At 35.2% G+C, this 22,000-nt stretch overlaps 2 protein-coding genes across 3 annotated transcripts; one reads left to right on the forward strand and one right to left on the reverse strand.

Annotated features, from left to right (window-relative positions):
- The first annotated feature begins 1,224 nt into the window (after positions 1–1,224).
- LOC108779618 (atrial natriuretic peptide receptor 1) lies at positions 1,225–12,825 on the forward strand. The gene is made up of 17 exons (XM_018547067.1): positions 1,225–1,349; positions 5,176–5,341; positions 6,975–7,254; positions 7,810–7,919; positions 8,036–8,224; positions 8,370–8,590; positions 8,900–9,139; positions 9,391–9,469; positions 9,615–9,823; positions 9,987–10,137; positions 10,335–10,494; positions 10,722–10,882; positions 10,959–11,125; positions 11,425–11,571; positions 11,637–11,829; positions 11,984–12,257; positions 12,399–12,825. Exons 1-17 carry the CDS (start codon positions 1,225–1,227, stop codon positions 12,683–12,685), a joined length of 3,159 nt encoding a protein of 1,052 aa, XP_018402569.1. The 3' UTR covers positions 12,686–12,825.
- A 182-nt stretch (positions 12,826–13,007) lies between these two features.
- LOC108779629 (cysteine and histidine-rich protein 1 homolog) lies at positions 13,008–21,938 on the reverse strand. Of its 2 annotated transcripts, none has more exons than XM_018547086.1 (7): positions 21,736–21,938; positions 18,414–18,697; positions 15,032–15,270; positions 14,531–14,742; positions 14,107–14,267; positions 13,734–13,936; positions 13,008–13,627 (listed from the first exon to the last, which is right to left on the reverse strand). In XM_018547086.1, exons 2-7 carry the CDS (start codon positions 18,672–18,674, stop codon positions 13,600–13,602), a joined length of 1,104 nt encoding a protein of 367 aa, XP_018402588.1. In that variant the 5' UTR covers positions 18,675–18,697; positions 21,736–21,938; the 3' UTR covers positions 13,008–13,599. The 2 variants fall into 2 exon arrangements, with proteins under 2 accessions (XP_018402588.1, XP_018402587.1); XM_018547085.1 differs by having other exon boundaries at positions 21,726–21,765.
- Positions 21,939–22,000: the final 62 nt, after the last annotated feature.

The following is a 22,000-nucleotide window of genomic DNA, read 5'->3' on the forward strand; positions in this document are numbered from 1 at the left end:
GCTACTTTTAATAATAAACTTTCCCGGAATTTGCAATTTTATTGTAATTTTTATTTATGTTAATTTTATTTAACTTACAGACGAGAAATTCGATTTACGTGGACGCGCGCATATATTCCTAGTCTTTTTTTATAATTGTGAAGGTGATAATTATAATACAACAATTTTTTTAATTTACATCTGCGCTATTTTTCCTTTACTGTTGTAATATAATTGGTAACAAAAGAGAAACGAATAATTTTCTTTAGATGAAAGTTACTCAAGTACAATTAAAATGTGTTTTTATAAATATTACCGAATTATAACAATTTATTACTTACATTTAAATGAAGTACTTTAAGAAATACGCATTTCACTAGCAAGATATATTTTTTTTTAAACACCCACGTCTATCAATGTTTTTTTTATCAAAAGTTTACCGACGTACTATATAAAAGTGCTAATAAACGTTTCAATGTGCGATCAGTATATCAATATTTTATTCTACTATTTAATAAACGCATTTGTTAAGAATGTTTTGCGCGATTTTATCGATTTGTTTTTTTTTTAAATTTCTATCTCGATGACGGGAATAAGCTCATTGGGTATGCATGGCTTGTAGTTCAGTATTCTACTTTACAGTCCCCTTTTGCTTTTCTGATGCCCTGTGTAATCGCGCATATGAATAAAATGAATGTATTTTCTATGTGATTTCTCCAACGAATAGCGACACTTCAATGGCATTTTTCTGTTGCGTGAATTAACGTCTTGACCTCATTTCGATTTGCAACAAATTCGAGTCTTAAGTTATTCCCGCAGTCGTAACTTTTTAATTACAAAGTTTCTATTGTTTGATTTTCAGAATATTTAATTTAATTTAATTAGAGAGCCTATAAAAATGTATCTAATTTATTTAATATTGTAGCATATTTCATTTCAAGAGATATCTTGAATTGATAGGTATCTATGAACACAGCTTTGAATTAAATTTGCAGGGATTTTTAAAGAGAGTAACACACACACACACACACACATATCTTTCGTGAATACAGAAAAGACAGGAGGGTATTATTCTTCGTTACGTTCGTTTTCAGTTTCAAACCCTCGTTCAAACAGCATTACTTTTAATTAAGCGTTTGAATGCTTGTCGATATTTACATTTGTGACGCGACGAATTCATGTCTTTTGATCCACTTCGCAGTGAATTACGGAAATCCTCTGCGGGTATATAACGTGGGCGTTCTTATGGCATCCCATCTCGACAGCCCTTTTGATCTTGAGCGATGTGGTCCAGCAGTCGATCTGGCATTGGAGGAAGTGAATGAGTTCCTGAAAGTTCACAACGTACAGCTGCGCAAAGTCCAAGCAAGGTATACGATAACTTTATTTATATTGTGATCGGAAAACCGAAGGAGGAAGATCATCCATCATTTATAACGCTATCCAGTAAGAAATAACAATAAAGACAATTATCAAATTCTCTTATCGAATTAATTTAACAATCGCAACGTTTAATTTCCTCAATGCATGATAACAAAAAACATATACCGGATGAAAAATGTATAAAGGATGTATTTCGCCGTAATTCTCTCTTATGAAACGCCTCTTTAATGATTAAAGATAACGGTTTCGTATTCCTGTCACTTTGATTTAATAATGTGATTTTGTATAATATTTTCTACTGTTTTAACATCAGGGGTAAAAATACGGTCAAAGGACAATCGGGAAACAATACGTTATAAAAATATTCCAGATCAAGTCTATATATAAATAGTCACATATATTGTAATATGTGAACATAAATAAAAGAAAGACATTTTATTATATCAGACAAAATGAAATATAAAATGTCATTATTTTTTGTATTGTGATACACAATCTTATATCTCGTTTCAGTCGTTGCGTTACATTTCATGCGTTATAATTCGTTTTGTTGCTCACGTGCACCCTTTTTGCGTCATTACATTGATACAATTGAACAGGCACTTACATGGAAAGATGCGCTCATTATGTTAACTGTATGTACAACTGCTCAACCCTTTCGAGGTCAACGGAAAAGAAGAACGACGAATTATCTACGAATGAAAATTATTTTTTACGTGCGATGTTCGCTATATTCAAATATATTGACGTACATACGGAGTATGTACTGCCGCGCCCGTCTACATTATGCAGTGTAATATCATCTGCTACGCTGGGATTACACATGGTTGTAATCATTACTTCAGGAATGGCATCGAAATGCCGCGCTTTATAATAGCTTTTAATTAACTGCAATGTAAAGTGGTCAGTATTTAATGAATTAATCTCCAACAAAAATTTCAATAATTTAATGATAATATTTATATTTTTTAAACTACACGTTGTTCATTGAGAGAAAAAGTTTTAATATTTGTAATTCTAATTACACAAAAAAATTGTTTTCTCATTGTTCTATAATCATTTAGTAATGTGACACCGAATGTATTATATTTTTATAACGGCATTTAATTAAGTGTGATGTATGTAAATGTAAAACAATCATTATTTGAACAATCTAATTATTGAATTAATTCGTAAAAATTCCAACAATTCATTGACAATTATATATTGTCTATTGAATGTGGATTACACGTGTGTAATTCGCCATGTTCTCCCAATAGATAATATTATAATCACCATTTCGCTTGACATCTCGTCTTTATACAGACGTTTAATTAATTGTAACGAGGGCCAAAAAAAGAATTATTTTTTTAAGATGCCTTTTTTCTGTCTTTTAGAGGACAGAAAAGCTATTATAATGATTTTGAAATAATTAATAATATCTTAAGAGACTAATGAAATAATGAGTTGTAACAAATTTCACTAAAAAGAACTGTAAGATTTTAAAAGCAATTTTCTGTTCTTTAAAGGTTAATAGTTAATTTCCTACGACAATTCAGTTATAATCATATATCAACACAAGTTGCTCGTGAATTAAAAACACTCACACACATTATCATAATGTTATAATTATAATACCATTTCAGTAATGACACCGAAATGGCGCTTTTTTTACAACGGCATTTAATTAACTGCAACGTAAAATAGTTATTCTTTTAATAAATTAATTCCCGACGAAAATTCTAACAATTCATTGACAATAATTATCATTTGTTGTACGAAAATTTCCAAATATAGTACAGCAGTGCTTGTAAAACGCTAAAAAAGTACTTACATATATTTTTAGTGCTTTTTTAACGCTTTTTAAGCGTTATGTGCCTACTACTTAAGGCTACACAAAAAAGTAAGGTGTAGGTATCAGTAAAACGTAAGAAGTAGCAAATTGAAAATGTTGATTCGCCTACTACTTACATATATTATTGCTTAAATTTTGTGTGTGCCATAATCTTTGTACGTTGTAAATATTATTTTAGAAAAGAATTAACTCCCGAGAAAAATTCCAACATTTATTTTGATTAACGATTACATTTCGTACGCGAACGATGCTAGCAAATCGCAGAATTCTCCGCATTGTCATTGTAAACATTTACGGAAGATGCAGCCGGAACGCGACATTTCTGCGCGCCGCGCCGCATTCCCGACATTTTCAATTAACGCAGATCGATAGGAATTCAATCATTGGCCATTCATCAGGTACAATTATAATGTGCCATTATATCTCGAGCTGTTGCTCACGCAACGCGGCCCTATCCTGACGTGTCGAATGCGTCGTGATTATATCGTTGCCATTCGTCGCTAATTGCGCGTACGCGCATATACAGAATATATTCGCACCGAAATGCGTATTTTGCTTTTCGCTCCTCAAGGACGCGGTTATCGTATGTACGTCATGTGCAATTGCACAGGAGAGAGGGAGAACGTATCTCAGCGAATCCCTGTCGCATCCACCCCCGGTTATCCAATCGTACTATGTTTGCGCTTTAATACATGATATGTACGATCCATCATATACGTCCGCTTTGTGCGTCTTCGCAGATTGATATTAACCACGCATATATAGTTGATATATTTCCATATCAATGCAGGATTGTACATTTCTGCATTAACGGAAATTGGATCATTGTTAAAAGATAAGCATACGATTCTTATTTAATTATTAGCTAAAGAAATGAACATTCTCATGTTTCAGAATTTATTGACTACTTTTGCATGTTATAAATATATTTAAAATTAAAGTTACATTTGATTTTTAAAAAATGAAATAGGATATCTGAGGATAATACACTTTTACTTTGTGAGAATAAAATTTCATAGAAAAAAAATTGATTTTAATTTTATCGATAAAAAACTAAATATTCTATCAAAAATTTACTTCATGAGATTAAATGTATATCACAAAATCGTTGAAATATATACAATATATCTATCAAATTTGAAATAACCGAATGAAAAAAATTGTTAATTTCATCGTTTTGAGAAGAACATGTCAACTCATTATTTTATTTCCTATAATTATAATTCATAATACAACTGTAGGAAAAAATATAAAATACGTATATATCAAATAACAAAGAATCCTCTTTTCAATTGAAATGAATCTTGCAAAAAAGTACAGATTTAAATTCTATAAACTACGTTCCAATTTGGTTTGTCAAACTTGAAACACAATGATAAATTAAAACTAGAAATAACATCACACAAATTACATTGATTAATTTAATAACAATGCTAATAAGTAGCTTAAAACACTACAAAAAATGTATCGCAAAAGATATACTTGCAAATTTGCATGAATATTATCAAGCACCAAAATCCGCTTTAATCGAAAAAAAAGATTCCTTTTCCTATATTATTATCGATCTATGTTTTCTTTATAAATTTAAATTTACTTATAAATTTTACTTATACATATAATTACACTTATACGTGTACTTATATAAGTACACGCGGCGTATATGTAATTTTTTAAAAAATATAACATAAAATCCTATTTTTCAAACTTTCATAATGATTTAATTCCTTAACCTGCAACTAAAATTTTTTGCTAATATAAGTAGCTATAAATTAATTAAAAGTAAGAGAAGAGTTTATGGTTAAATCGTCAAATAATAAACAACAACTTTATAATACTAGTAAAAAAACTTATTGGAAAAGTGCTAGATCTTTTGTATATACTATAATATATTTGACAATGTTGAAATCTGATAATTACTATGCTGATTTTAATCAATGAAACTTGAGATGCGATCAACAAGAAATGTTGAAATTCCTCAGTTATCCGACCTGCAGCGGAGCGAGAGCACCCGGTTTAGCAGCAGACATGCATTTCCGGGACAACGTGATCGCATTTGTTGGACCGGCCTGCGCTTTCGCCCTGGAACCTGTGGCACGTCTCGCCGCCTACTGGAATAGTCCAATCATCACCGGCATGGGTGATCAAGTAAATCGCACTTACTTTCGCACTGCCGATACACGTGTCAACATCTGATTACTAGCCCCAACATACACTTTTCGTCCAGTCAATTAACTTAAATCTTGCATTTGCATAACTTAGCATTAATTAATCTCGCAACGGTGATCCCTGAAGATTATTCGACTAGAGAAACGCTATCGTTTCCAACAATTACAATATTGCGTAAAATTGTGTTAAATTTGATTAATCTCCCATTTTGTTTCCTCCATTTTCCAACATTTTTGATGTTGTATCGTATGCTCCGGTATTAACAAAAGAGAACACAACTAACTGACTCCCTCCGATTTTGATGAGCTTTTAGTATGTTTTATTCTATAATCATATAAAGAGATATGCATATTTTTTTTATATCGGTTGAATTGAAGGATTGAAAATCTCTTGAAAAAATCTGTTTTTTTTTCTTTCAGAGTGAATATCATCAAAACTTTATAAGATATAGAAAAAATTTCCCGAATGAAAATTGAAAAAAAAAAAGCTTTAAAAATACTTTTAAAACTGTAATATAAAAATGTTTAATTATTTATTTATAAAAATGTATTATAGAGTTCTAAAGAGTACACACACTGTTCTACTAAAGTTCTTAAAGCCATTCAATTTTCATTATGGGACTTTTTTTCTATCTCTTATAGTTTCAACGATATTTGCTTCGTAAGAAAAAAACCGATTTTTTAAAGAGAACTTTCACCCCTTTAACGACTCAGCCGATATAAAAAATTGTATATCTAATTTTTGTCTATAGATCAACATACTATATAAAAGCTCATTAAAATCGGAAGGGGACAGTTGGGTGTATTCTCTTGTAAGTCATATCGTGTCAACGTTAATATTCATTTATGTGAAACGTGATTATCGCTTTCTTGCGAACCAAGCCTCCCTCGGAGGGTGAACTGTCAGTCACATCCGGTATCCTTGGAAGGATCCATAAATGGAAGAACGAAACGTCGGTAAGAAGCTGCGAAAGAGTCTCTAAGAATTTTTCTTTTTTATTGTTGTTCCTCCAATTGTTGCATTGAGTTTTGTTTTATGGAGAAAAATTTTTGGTTAAAAATGAACGAACCAGAAGATTCTGATCGATCAGAATTTTGATTATTTCAACTAGAATTATAAATGACTCAAGCGCAGAAAATTCTAATTTATCCATTTTCAATCAGAATTCCAATTAATAAACTTTCTTTCTAGTGTAAGCATTATTCATGATAGTTAATGTTGCGCAGTTCTGATATCTTATATTTTAAACATAATATCATTAATATCTTAATTAGCTACGCGCTAATTATAATACGACGCAGAACGGTGTAAGAAAGATAAATTCTCTCGCGTACTGTGTGTGTTACTTTAGCCCTCGTAAAATTCATTAAGCTCGGAATTATGATAACAATGTCCAAAGTTTCTTTAATTTTTTGTAATAATTGTCACCATATTCTGTCTAATTATTTATACATACATGTAATATATTATCATAAATTATATTGATATGATTTTTTTTATATGTTGTTTTAACTATATATGTAGAAATAAAATCACACAATAGAGTCTAAATATTTTCTTGTCGTCACAGGATGGATTTTTTTATCTTAATATATTTTTTATCTTTTCGAAGGGAATTTTCAAAGACAAAAGCAAGTATCCCACTTTAACGAGGATGTCGTACTGCCAGTGTCGATTGCGGCTAGTTTTCGCCAGCGTTTTCAAGGAGTTCGGTTGGTCCCACGTCGCGCTTATACTGGACAGGTCGGACTTGTTCTCGCTGACGGTAGGAAAGAATCTGGAGTATGGTCTGCGTAAAGACGGACTCCTAAAATTTGTGAGGGAGTTAGACGGAAACTCCGAGGACGAATCGTACCACCTTTACCTGCGCGACGCGAGTATGTACGCTAGAAGTGAGTGCTTTTGTCTTATGCTTACAGGGTGTCCCCTGAAAGACTTAAATTAGCTCTGAATTTGTTTTTGAATTATTAGATAAATCTCTTATATGTAGGGATATATCAAATGTACAATTTCTATATATAAAAAGTGACTAAAATTGGAAAACTTTTCGTAAAAAATGAATGTTATATATATAAAGCAATATATGTCCAATAAAGCGATATTTGTATTTAACAATATAATTTTATAATTCAAAATTTAAATAAACATTTTTTTATTTTATCTTAATTATTGTTTAAAAACATGTTTACTTTTCATTGAAAATAACTTTTGTCCAGATTCTAAATAATTACCAAACATTTGTATTACTTTTAAATACCTAACGATATGTAGAAGAATTAATTATTTTTTCATATTTTTTTGTTTGGTTAGGAAATACGTGTAAAACATATCTTTAATCGAATTCTGAAACGTCAACATAAAAATATTTCCATGCGGTGACAAAAAATCGCAATGCTAAGACGCTGTGTGTTTTTAATGGTAATTCAAAAAATAATAATTTTGAACAGTTGTGATACTCAGCGTGCGCGGAATGCTCGTCAGAAGATTTATGCTGGCTGCCCACGAATTAGGCATGACAAGAGGGGATTGGGCTTTCTTCGACGTCGAGATATTTCACGTAAGGCATTATAAAACATGTGAGAAAAGAATACCCGTCATAAATCAACGTGACAAGCAAAATTATTACGGATAACACTTTCTCGTCAATGTTAAATCGACTAAATAAATTTTAAGGGTTCGTACTGGGGCGATCACGACTGGGAGGTCGGAGACGACGACGATGCCAATGCCAGGAAGGCTTACGAGGCTTTGCTGAGAGTGTCTCTCCTTCAACCCACTAGCCCACGATTTCAAGATTTCGCTGACAGCGTCAAATATCGTGCGCAAATCAATTACAATTATTCATTTTCAGAGGGCGAAGAAGTAAGTTCATTAAAATAATAATTCTATATAATATAGAATCCTAAAAGGGCATAATGCGATTCTTTTAAAGCAAATAAGCATTTAGTACAATATTATTAATCAAGAGAATCAATCCAAGCGAGTGAATTTCTTGCTTTTTCCGCAGGTGAATTTCTTCGTTGGAGCATTTTACGACGGTGTTTACTTGTTAGGGATTGCGCTGAACGAAACTCTAGGCGAAGGCGGCGATATCAGGGACGGTATATCTATAACAAGGAGAATGTGGGATCGAGACTTCATGGGTATTACAGGTCATGTCAGGATAGATGACAATGGGGATCGTGACGCGGACTACAGCATTCTTGATCTAGATCCCATTACCGGAAGGTCACTTAAAATTCATGCCATTAATTGTGTTCCACACGATTTTATTACTTATACCTTATCAAGAGGTGTCTCGTAAATTGCAAATCCGTATAATTTTTTTCTAAATTAAATGTCGCAGATTATCGTGTTATTAAGGAAAAAAAATTTGTTCAACATTATAGAAAAAAATTCTATAAAGACGCAATATGAGAACCAATTGAGTCGGTCTAAAGTTATCATATTGATGTTATATTTTTATAAAAATAATACCATATAAAAAATTGACAAATTGTCAAAATTGTCAATTGTCAATGCGTTGGCATATTACAGGTTCGAAGTAGTGGCTCATTATTTAGGATTAAATCGAGAATACAGCCCTATGACTGGCAAGAAGATCCACTGGCCGGGAGGAAGAGAAGGACCTCCGCTAAATATTCCAGAGTGCGGTTTCCTAGGAAACGATCCGGACTGCACGTCAAGAAGAGAAGCTTATACGTTTGTAGCTTACACGGGCATAGCGCTCGCTGTGTTTCTACTCGCTGCGATTACAGCCGCGTGTCTATTATACAGGTATATGCTTCATGTAATTCATCTTTATATTCACACGCGCGATCCAAATTTAAATAATAATATGAATATAAAAAAATGAAACCAAAACATGTCGCTGCTAAAAAGCCCTGATGACGATATGAATGTAGAATTTTTGAATGTTAAATATTTGTGAAGAATATATAAAATCGTATTAATTAATGTAAGAAAATTTCTTTATATAGACATTTGCGATTATCTGCCGATCTCAATAACATGTCCTGGCGTGTAAGACCCGAAGAATTGCTTCTAGAAGTTGGAAAGCAATTCTCATCGAAGATAAATTTACACCAAGCGATATCCGACGCAAACGTGAGCGCTAAATTATGATTGAGCATAACGTGCACAGAACAATAAGAGATTACTTAACTTTATTTATTATAAAATATTATAAATAAAAAGTATATATGATTTATAAATCGTAACTTAACTGATTTTTTTACTTAATCACATATAGAATTACGGATTAGAACAGAGGATACGTCGCGGTTCGCAGATTAGTTGTGAATCGTTGCCGCCTACGACAGTTTTTACCACTATTGGGATATACAAGGGCGAGAGAGTAGCTATCAAGAAGATCACGAAGAAGAAAGTAGTCGACGTGACAAAGAAATTGCTCTGGGAAATCAAACAGGTCAGGGACGTCACGTCGGAAAACACCGTGAGGTACTTTGTCTTTTAACAGTAGACACAATTTTTCTCCGTATTTTCTTTCTTGTAGATAATAAAAGGATGACCATTCACAAGATTTCTTCGATAGCATTCAATAAACGTGACATCGCTGCCACAGCTTTAAACTGCCAATTTAATAAATTGAATTGCTTGCTAGATTTATCGGGGCTTGTCTCTGTTCGCCATCACCGACTGTCTTAATTCTTACCGAATATTGTCCTCGAGGATCGTTGAAGGATGTTCTGGAAAACGAGGCGATTAAGTTGGACTGGAATTTTCGAATGTCTCTGATCCACGATATCGTCAAGGTAGATGCAGGTGCAGAAGTTGTGTTTCTCGTTAAGTTATAGTCAATGTATCCTAACATATTTAACTATTTGTATATAACTTAATATTATATTTTGATTAATATTACATGATCTATAATAGATCGTTGTAATTAAATGGTATATTATATGTATAAATAAGATGAAGTGAAAATGGTAAAGAGATTGCTTCCTCGTAGGGTATGTCTTATCTTCATACCAGCGAGGTTTCCGCCCACGGAAAATTACGATCGTGTAATTGCCTAATCGACGGTCGCTTCGTATTAAAAATTTCGGATTTCGGCCTCAAAACTCTCACCACACCTTCCGATTTGATTATGGACGAAAGTTATTACATCAGTAAGTTGCATCAAAAAATATAAACGATTTAAACTCTTTAAAAACTTTTAGAATGGATTATCACTCTGAAATCTCACTCTTAAAGATTATAAAAATTGAGCCACTCTCTTTCAAAACTGGTTCAATTTTTCACTCTTTAGAGTGATCGTTGTTCCACTCCAAAGAATTTAGACAGCAGATATGATTGATGTGTTAAAAATCGACATCAATATGATTTTTATTTACAGAATTACTTTGGATCGCTCCGGAACTTTTGCCGTTAACGATAACACCCGGAAGCGCCGCGACGCAGAAAGGCGATGTTTACAGCTTCGCGATTATCCTGGAGGAGATAGTGGTCCGCGGTGGCCCATACGAGATAGCCAGGACCTTTATGACGGCGCAAGAGGTGCGATCCATTTCAGTCTTGTTTTACTAATTTTAGCACAACTTCTCTATGTCATTTTGATACCTTTGCTGTGAAGATCGTGAATAGAGTATCAGCGTCGGAGAATCCTCCCTTGAGACCGGAAGTTGCACCAAAGGACTGTCCGCCAGATATACTCTCACTGATGGAGAAGTGTTGGCACGAAGTTCCTGACGAACGACCTAGCTTCCACACCATTCGCGGCACAATACGAGGAATCATGAAGTACTTTTATTTCAAATCAGGAGAACGGTAGTGTCTCGGGCGAAAAACCGGGTGTAACTCCCGAGACCAGTCGCGTATTTTCAATTAACCGCAATGCGGCACACGAACGACTCATTCACATCACATCATGCTCTGATTTTTTAAATATATTTACATTATTATTATATATATACATATATTGTTATCCTCTCTTCATGACTGAGTTGCTCGCATACCATTAAATTGTGGAAAGTACAAATGTAAAAATATGTTAACAAATATATATGTATATACTATAAAAAATTACATTCATATTTCAGAGGATATTGCGAGAATTTAATGGACGATTTGTTACGGCGAATGGAGCAATATGCCAACAATTTGGAGGCGCTCGTCGAGGAGAAGACCGAGCAATTGAGCTTGGAGAAGCGTCGCAGCGAGGAATTGCTGTACCAAGTGCTCCCGAGGTACCGAAATCATTGCTTTGCCAATTTCCTTCGTTCTTTTTAATGGTGATTTTTTTTTTTTTAAGACAAGTCGCCGGTCAGTTGATGGCTGGGGAGATGGTGCAGCCGGAGCAATTCGAGTGCGTCACTATCTACTTCAGCGATATCGTCGGTTTCACAGTATTATGCGCGCAGAGCACACCTATGGAGGTCGTGGATTTCCTGAATGATTTGTACAGTACCTTCGACAGTATTATTGGATTCTACGATGTTTACAAGGTAGACATGTAATAAAATAAACTGAATAAAAACACATAAATGATTTATTTTAAAAGAAAGAAGCGCATTTGCGCCAGGGTTCATTCAACCTCCAAATTCTAACAAATTCTGAAATGACTTTGAGAAAAGAAATGATTTTGAAATTGATTCGCAGGTGGAGACAATAGGAGACGCGTATATGGTGGCGTCTGGTCTTCCAGAGAGAAACGGCGACGAACACGCGAGAGAGATTGGACTGATGGCTTTAGCGATATTGGACGCCGTCAGATCGTTCACCATAATGCACAAACAGAATACTCAATTGAGCGTACGGATCGGGGTGCATAGCGGTCCAGTTTGCGCTGGAGTGGTGGGTCAGAAGATGCCGCATTATTGCCTATTCGGCGACACCGTAAACACGGCATCTCGAATGGAATCCTCCGGTCTTCGTAAGATAAATCCTGTTATTAGACAATAACAAAAAAAACTCAAAAATTTTAAGCTTTAAAAATTGAAAGACTTTCCCATCAAGTCTTTAATCCCACTTAAGAGAATTAAAAATAAGCTTAATTATATAATTTGTCTCACAGCTTTGAGAATACACGTCTCCAAAGCGACGAAGACTATCTTGGACAAGTTCGGGACATTCGATCTTGAGCTCAGAGGAGAGGTGGAGTTGAAGGGCAAGGGTAGGGTGACATCTTATTGGTTGATCGGTTGTTCGGAACCTGATTCCAGATTGACCGTGCCGAAATATCGTAGACTCAGTAGCAGCCAACCCGAGAACAATCTCAATCCATTAATCTTTCCACCAAACAATACAAACGGCTCAAAAACAAGCAACAACACCTTCATTAACTTGGCGGAATTATCATAATTAATATTTAGCTTTTTAGGGTAGAAAGATAAAAAGGCTGCAATTATAGAGGAAAAGTTTCTTATGTGCCACAAACGTCACTTAAGATATAAAACATGTGCGCAAAATTAGAAACTCACAAAAGTAAGAAAAAAAAATTATCAGAGACATCTACTTTTTGTTCCATATCGTTCTTCGATGTGTAAAAACGCCTTAACGCTACATCAATGTAAATTGGATATAATAAAGTAGTTTTAGTCTTATTATACAATTACAGTTTTTATTTGAAATTTTACATCAATAGCATTTTATTTATTTAAATAAAAGAAAAACGATAGGCTCTTCATGGACAGAGGTGTGTATATTAAATTAATTATCTAAGATACTGATCATTTAGCTTTTAACCTTGGGGTAAAGCACATTGCACAATTGGTACAATACGTACAATAATACAATAATTTATCATCTAAGAATAATCTACATAACTACTCTCTAACCTTTAGTTTGTTCTTTTTCTTTTTAATGTAAAAGTTGGATGTAAAAGGGAAATATAAAGCAATTCAATCTAATTTCTCAAATACTTATGTATATTACCATGGTTTTTATGAAGGTATGTCACATTGTATTAATTTTATATATATTTATCTTCGTCAACATATTCAACATGTATTTTTAAACATTACAGTGATATTAGCATTTTCTCTTTTCGTTATCGTTATCATTATCATGATCAATATCTCTTTCTCTCTCTCTCTCTCTCTCTCTCTCTCTCTCTCTCTCTCTCTCTCTCTCTCTCTCTCTCTCTCTCTCTCGCTACTGTAAACGATTATAAATCTCTGTGATCTCTATAATTGTTATTTGTCATTACGTCTAGAAGATCTTGTCGATCGATTCCATTTGTGACAAAATCTTGACAATAGATACATCGTTGTAAGCTACTTAGACGCCAGGAACATTATTAGTCTGCAAACGAAAAAGTACACGCTGTACATATGAGTTACACTCTATTGTGTATTATATTGTAATAAAGTAATTCTGCAGTAGCTCTTCTCTAAGATCGATCTTTTACCTAAAACTGATGGCTTTAGCTGCGAGAAGTCTATTGCATTCCGCCGTATCCGGTAACGGTAATGTAAAATATGGACTCTCGTTTTCTTGCTCGGTGAATTCAAATCTGTGAATTCTCGGATGGACTTTCATATCGCCGAACGGGCCTTTCAAGATCAAGTAATAAACTGGTAGCGGATAAGTAGTTTTTGTCTTTAGTATCAGCTATGTGAAACATATTTTCATACTTAGATCGCAATGTCTACATCGCGTTATCGGATTTATATTTCAATAATCTCTTTTACTTTTAACTCACATACACGTGTACGTATGATATATGAATAACGATACTTAAAGTTTTCTATGAAACTATAAAGACATGCGGTTTATCGTACTTGATAAGTTATGTCCCGCTCTGAACTTTGAGTAGGATCGCGTTGATTACTGTTGATTCTGGCCTTTACTACCCACTGATTGTTGAAAGCGCCAAATCGAGAAGTTTCGTAAAACAGTTTATGAATAAATTCATCAGTGCGATACGGCTTCATCTGTAAATCTACAAATAATAAAATTGCACTGATAATTGATAAATCTTCGAGCATCTGTAGCTAAGAAAGGAAGAGAAGATAAAAAAGTAAATCAAGAGAGCTAAAATTAACATGTCGTGATACAAAAAAGTTATTTATGTAATTGTAGTTTCCATTGCTGCTAGGAAAAAAATATGACATATAACTAGATAGATTTTCTATCTAGTAATCTACATATTATTTTAATATGTTTTGCCTAGCATTATAATAATACTCAACAATTGATACAGACCGTTGAACGTGATTTTCTCGTAGGACAAAAGATCAAAGACATTGTCATAGAGCCTACGTTCTTCCAAGGTGCGGGCATCGATCTCACGCAAAGCCTCCATCACGTCCGCACCCGTACGATGAGGATGAACACAGTGACTCTCATGTTCCGGGATTTCGTGATTTGGACCTCGCCACGGACAACCGATTCTACTATATTTGCAACTAGATATCCTGTACAAGTAATTAGACATTGGATATGAGCATACACGTGCACAAATATGTTGTATAACAAGGAGAGCATAGTAGGTTGAAAAAAAACTTATGTTACTTAGGGACATGCATTTCAAATGCGAGGCATATTAAATTTGAGGAAACATAGGGAAGTTATGTGCACATAAATAAACTGCCTATGTATTTGCGCAGTTCACCTGTAATTATATTATTAAAAGATCAGTTGCATTAGATAGAAACGTCAATGAGACACCTTCGTAAGATTGTAAATTTTGCCTTACGAATTTACCTTTCCTCACACATAGCCTCTTCATGGTGTTCCAAGGAATTTCGTGGAAATTCCTTTGCGCAATATTGACATTCAGCAGGTAACTCAGACACGGCTTTTTCGACTGCCAAATTTCGTGACGCAGTGGTTTTGCTGATTTCAATTCTGCAATTGGGACATGTTGCCATCTCGTCCCGCAGCCTGGCATCTGCGAGGACATGAGTGAAGCAACCAGCACACATCAAGTGTCCATTAGCACACTGTGAACATCATTGCAGCATGTATTATTAACGTTCTTGCGTATTATTGTTTTTTTTTTTTTGCTAAACTCTTTCTTTTTTTATTAAAAGATTAAACCTATGATATAATCTCTCATATATGTACGTTATATACTTATAAGCGAATTTAAGATGTATGTATAACCTTCTAATTTACAAATTTTTATCACTTTTTCATATGAAACATATAGCCAACATTATTAATTCAATATACATGTTATAACAAGCTATTTTTTTCTACTCAACACTTTGTTTTGTTACACATAGTGTTCATGCTCTGTTTCGTAATCTTAATTGCATATACTACAGAACCCCCAGAATCATCATTAAACCCAAATAGAACCAAAAAATTAATGCCATGTATATTACCATCACTTTGAAGTTTAAACCTGAAACACAAAATCGTACGGATACTCATTAATCACAACTATCAACATGTACTTATCAAGATTGTCTGTTTAAGTTATCACGAGTACTTTCTAAAGAATTACTTTTAACGATACCAATATATCAATGACAGAAGGGAAGAAACGAGGATGATGACACGTGGGACAAGTGAAAAGGGGTGTTTAATGCGAAATAACTAACTAATAACCTTTAAGAATATTTATTTTTGTTTTGCACTATACAGTTTGTACAGATCTTTTTCTTGCTTCTCTGTTTTCGCTTTCTCTCCCTCACTCTCATTCTCTCGCTGTTGACTATAACTGATGGGCATCGGTTTCGCATTAATCTAACAATTGCCTTTATATTCTCATTTGTGCTCTCTGATTATCTTCCCTGCTTCTCGATAGTCTCTTATATTAAACATAGCGTTTCGTAAGATTCAAATATTATTATATATTATATACTAAACAACTACGGAGATCTAAAATCTTAAGTACTTCACTATTTTATCTAACCGTTTTAATAGAGATACGGGGTTTCCAATCTCCGTTATTCCGTGAGTCACAGAAACAAACATCGTTTTTTTGTTTTTTTTATAAATATGATAGATTCTATGTAAAAACAAAAGGGGGCAGAGTGTGTGTGTGGAGTGTTTGTAGAAATTTACAACTGAAAGAATACAATGAATATAAGTCTTTAGTGTTATAAATGAAAACGTCTACGTGCGCTTGCACAAGGGACTTTACACTATGAGTTTACACACATGTCCGTTTAACATTAAGAATATGAGAATAGGTGATACAACCTCTCGTACTACGTTACAATGGTTATTATAAATCCCTTTAAACGCCATATATTTCGCGTCAGTATTCTAAAGAAAGGTGTATCGAGATGAAAAATTAACGGAACGGGTTCTAGGGAATAGCTACAAACAGTTCACCGTGTATCCCTCTTGCGATCAACGTTCTAAACGAGTAGCTGCATGCATACACACAATAAATCGAGAATGCTGCTTTACATTCTCTTTAAAGTAGCCCCTAGACAACCCAATGTTATTGTACATGATACTGTACAATATTATTGATTATCTGATGGCTATATTGAGCCTCCAGACTGTTTAAAGGGAATATCAATAATATTGTACAAAATAACTGTACAACAATATTGAGCGTCTAGAGGTTGTTTAAGGTACCTGTTTAGGGATTCCAAGAGGTATTACCTATATCTCTCTCTCCAGTAGTTGAAATTAATTATGAATACCGCGTTATACGCAGGTACAGTTATAATGAGGGGACCGATATAATTAATTGTGAAAATATAAGTAAATGCGCACATAAAAAATTCTGCGTGTAATTTCATATAGCAGGAAAAAATGTTATTTCTTAAATAAGTGAAATATTTGACCTCTCAAAGATATGCGCATACGTGTCTTAACTTTAATACTTCAAATCGATCTGTGGATATTGCAAAAGAGAAAATTTCTTTCGTACATCACACATGTTTGTCATACAGCGATTTTCACTGATAGATATATCAGCATTTTTGGCTGCATTTTTTGAGCAGATTCAACAGTTGAGTGAGCGCTCTTGCTGTTGTTGATATATTCTTCTAGATCAGACTTTTAGATCTATAGAAGAATACATCAATAGTAGTGAACGCTTACTCAACTGTCGAGTCTGCCAAACGCATTTTTTGTTTAATATAAAGAAAAAAAATATAAAGTCACCTACCTGCGGAAAACTTAACATGTCTTGTCTTGTCTCAATAGACAAACTCATTATTCAACCTGTGTATAAAGCTTAGTTTATGAAAAACAGGGGGCTGTATAAATTACTACTATATTTTTGGGTTTTCGGCGTATATTTTAGTATTGTTGATAGAAACAAAAAACACATCAGGGAAGTGATCCAGCTTGGTACCAAGATCCATGTTACAATTCACATTTGGACAATAAAAAAATATAAAAAAATGCAACTATTCGACAGAAACAATTCATTAGTTTCATACCTAGACTGCAAGCCACTGCGACTTGTCACAGTAAAAAAAAAAAAAAAAATAAGGAAAAACAAAAGATGGAAACGGAGAGAGAGAGAGAGAGAAAAAGAATTTTTAGTAGAGGAATAAAGTTAAAGGAGGAGAAGAATAAGGCACAGTCTGCTATGAACAGTAAGATAACAATAATAACGCGATGGGAGATTCCGCTTTTGTATATATACAAACTTTTCTCAGAATTAAAAACGTACAATGCGAGGTATCTGCAGCTCTTAATCGACTCGGTCACACTTGTTTCGACGACGAAGGAATGCAAATGGGATGCAAACTCGGGCGATGTAAGACAGAGCCTTCTCAGGTGGACGGCTACACTTGTGCCTGGTGAGTACCTACCAGGACGTATCCACGACAAACGATCTGGATTCATCCTCCGCGGAGCAAAGGATCGGATCGCGCGACCATCTCGTCTATATGTAACGTGTCGCTCTAAAAATCGACCTCAAACGGGTCGATGGACTGCCACACGAGTAGGACGATGCGGAACGTGAGGGGAAAGAGGTGGTCTCGCACGTTACGATTGTCCGGCGCGTCTCTACTCGCGAATATACCAGAGACGTGTGAGATAAATTTGAGAATGGCTCTTTTTTCTATTTATCTCCCCGATTACGACACGAGCTGCTCGTTACATGCCAAACCTCCTGCCACATGCGGAGGAGGTGGAAAAGGAGAAGGGAGGACCGACCTACCTGATAGACGGCCGCGCGAGGCAAATCGAGGCATACTGCGCAGCAGAGGATGCCGCCCAGACGGTGCTCCAACTTCTGCTCCGTTTTCGCGGCGTCCTCGGCGCGTACTGTTCTGCGTCGTTTCTTATCAGGCTCGTGGTAGTCCTCGGGCTTGTCGTGTTCCTCGCGCAGCGGGGCCGCGACGACGGCGGCCGCCGCTGTCGCGGCTACCTGCTCCGCGACGCCGCTCGACGATGCGGGCTCGTTGCTCGGGTCCGCCATGTTGCTTGTTTTGGAGTTTTCCCCTGAGCGAACGCGAGAAATGCGCAGATGTAAAGAGAAGCCGTTCCTCCACCTCTCTCTCCCTCTCCTCCCCCTCTCTCACTCTCTCTCTCTCTCTCTCTCTCCTCGCTGTCACTCGTCCTGACCTGACGTAATGCAACGCGCGCACTGTCCCTTTTGCGATTCTCCGCTTCTTTTTATCTTTCCTACTGGCTGTTTTTTTCTCACCCTTTCGGGTTTCGGGACGCACTGACGGCGCCCGGAACTTCTATAGCCGAATGCCACGACGAAAGCTAACAGTTTTTATTAAGATAATCATGACAAGTGCGAGTAACCTCGTAACAATATAAACATCACTGTATATAAATATACACATATGTATATGTATACAGTATATAAAGTAATTTTACTTAATAAGTCGTGCAGGTTTCAAGATGTCGTAAATCTCGATCTCCCTTCCAGTCGTACCTTCATATGGATACGGATATTTTATCCGATCGCATAATTTACAGGAGGAAAGATATACTTCAGAACGAGGTTATGTCGCTCCGAGATTCTTCGTGAATTCCGCGATCGAAGACCTGAAGCTCGGCGAATATCGATCGACAAGAACAATCGATTCTTAAGTGAGGGCAGGGGCGATTGATCGATCGAGCATTAAAACATCGGCGTTGGCACGGGAATGTCGGGAATCCGCGGCTGAGGATCGATTACAAGAGCAACTGCGAGCAACGGCAAGCAAAGCGACTAGAGGATGGAGCGAGAATCGGATCCGCGGAAACCCGAAGCGGAGCGTACGTCGCATATTGGTTGGTGGGGGTCAGTGATCGCTACGTCGCTTTGTTTATGTGTGTACTATGGGATTTAAAGCCGGCATCAGCTGGGATGTAAAGCTTGGTAAAGCTGCATCGGAGCTCTCGGAGGGCCAGCAGCGCAGAGATCATGGCCTCGAGAATGGAAAACTCGATCAAGTCGAAAGAAACGTAAAATAAATAAATATATATATATATAACATTTGTGTATGTATTTTAGGTTGTTCAGAAAATTCGTTTTAATTTTCTAGCTAAAAATTGTATACAGAGTATGTTATTATTTGTAAAAAAAATGAACGAAATTTAAGTTTTAAGAAAGTTTTAAGAAAGTTATAAAAATTAAAATCTCTACTTTCGAAAAATTACTATATATTTTTTGAGTTTCTGTGGATATTTGGAAATGTTTACATATAAAAAATTACGAGCTGAAAAAGATGAAAAATTTTCCTGTTACTTATTTGTGGCTCTTTTATGTGTCCTAAAAAAAATGTGCGAAAAATTTTGACTACCTATTGTGAAAGCTTGAACCTTTTCCTACAAAATCGTTTTTTAAAAATGTTCTTACGATTTTTTGTTCCTGAGTTATTCGCGAATTAAGTAAAGGAACATTTGAATTTTAATTACTCATAACTCGGTTTAAAAAATCATCGCGTACCGTAATTAAGAAATCTCAGATTCTTAAAGCTGAAATTTTGCTCTATTGAATGGTATAATCACTGATTTTTTAAATATACTGTTTTGAACTAGAGAGAGAGAAAGATTGAAACGAACTTTTCGAACAATCTAATATATACATATGATACAATAATGTATTATATATGGTATATAAAATTTATACATGTATATATAATAATATGTATATATATAATAATATATACTTATATATATGTATGTATTGTACGTATTATACAACAAGGGAGAGGATTTGGTAAAATAATTAATAAACTCTTATTTAAAATAAAAACTATTTAAAAATTCTGAAAATTTAATAAAAATAATAAAAATACTAAATAACTCATATTTTTTAAATTAAAATATATTTTAAATAAACGACTAAGCCCGGTATATACATACGTACATATACGCGCGTGCGCGTGTGTGTGAATATATAATATAATAAATGGATATATATATGAATATACATTCATATATTAATTTACTACTATAAAAAAAAAACATTTAGAGATATATTAATTCTTAGTTCTCTCGATAATTACTAAAGCAATTCTCAGTTCGCGCTTCAGAAAGCAAAGAGAATGTATTTTGAAAGCATGGGGAACGTGGACGAGATAAATGCAGGTTGCAGCAACCCTTTCCCCTCTTTATGTAAATAAAAGCGATCACCGAACAGGAAACTGAGATAAACTAAGGAGAGGAGTTAGAGCGACGAAAGACATATGTACGTAAAATGCATACCGTATATCAAGACGGAATAATTCGATCGAATAACTAGTTAGAATTATATGTATAAATAACGAATAAAGTCTCAATCGTGTGATAAAATCATGGATCGATCGATCGCTCGGGGCTATCGGAAGCGCGCGATCGGCGGGGTCAGTGATCGAGCGAACGCTTTGTTTACGTTTAAACGCGCCGTATTTTCCGCAACAATAATCTTTACCCTTTCCCGGATTTTGTCTCGTTCTTCACTTCGGCCCGCATAAAGACACGCAATACTAATTTCACACAAATCGCAATGATAACGATATGTACCAACTAATTGATGACTCATTTCGGAAAGTCGCGATTTTTGTCAGTATCAAGATATTTTCAAGATGCGATAAGAGCGCTGGCTTTCAAACGAAGTGAAAAGAACAATCACTTGTGGATGCTGAAAAAATTCTACCGATGAATGTAGCTCCGACATTTTATCCTTTATCCAATGACATGACCTTCAAGCTCGACTTCCCGAACAATGGTAATGCGTAGTATACGATCGGAACAAAGCGACTGCTAGACGTCCGCGTGAGATATAAGAGTAAAAGTCGATTTACCGCTAGAAACGACCAGCAGGAAAATCAGAGAAATGCATTAAAGAATTTTCTATTCAGAATTACGTTTAACAAAAATATATAAATTTGTCGTTGTATAACATTACGAAGCGACATTATGAGCGATCCTTACGCGAAATTAAATCGACAGAGAAATCCGAGGCTCGCGTTCAGCACCGAAAAAAATGACACAATAAAATGTGATAAAATGGGTATTCAGCATCAGCTGGATGTAATCTCGTACTTACTCGTAAGCACTCTCGTATCCGGGCGCCAAATTTTCACCAAATTACGCGGCCAGTCAAAACGGCGATATCAGCAATTACGCGATCAGAAGAATCTAGTCGCGACCGAAGATGCTTGGAGACTATGGGGACGCGCCGCATCTGCTGCACCAGATGCACCGTACAGAATTACGAGACCCAGCCAATCGCGCGAGGCTCAGCGGCATGCGAACGGGGCACGCCGAGATGTATGGTAAACTTTTGTGAGCTACGAGGGCGTCGGGAAGGCTGCGTTTCTT

This window comes from Cyphomyrmex costatus, unplaced genomic scaffold (genome assembly GCF_001594065.2).
Source record: "Cyphomyrmex costatus isolate MS0001 unplaced genomic scaffold, Ccosl1.0 scaffold602, whole genome shotgun sequence".
Lineage (NCBI taxonomy): Eukaryota > Metazoa > Arthropoda > Insecta > Hymenoptera > Formicidae > Cyphomyrmex > Cyphomyrmex costatus.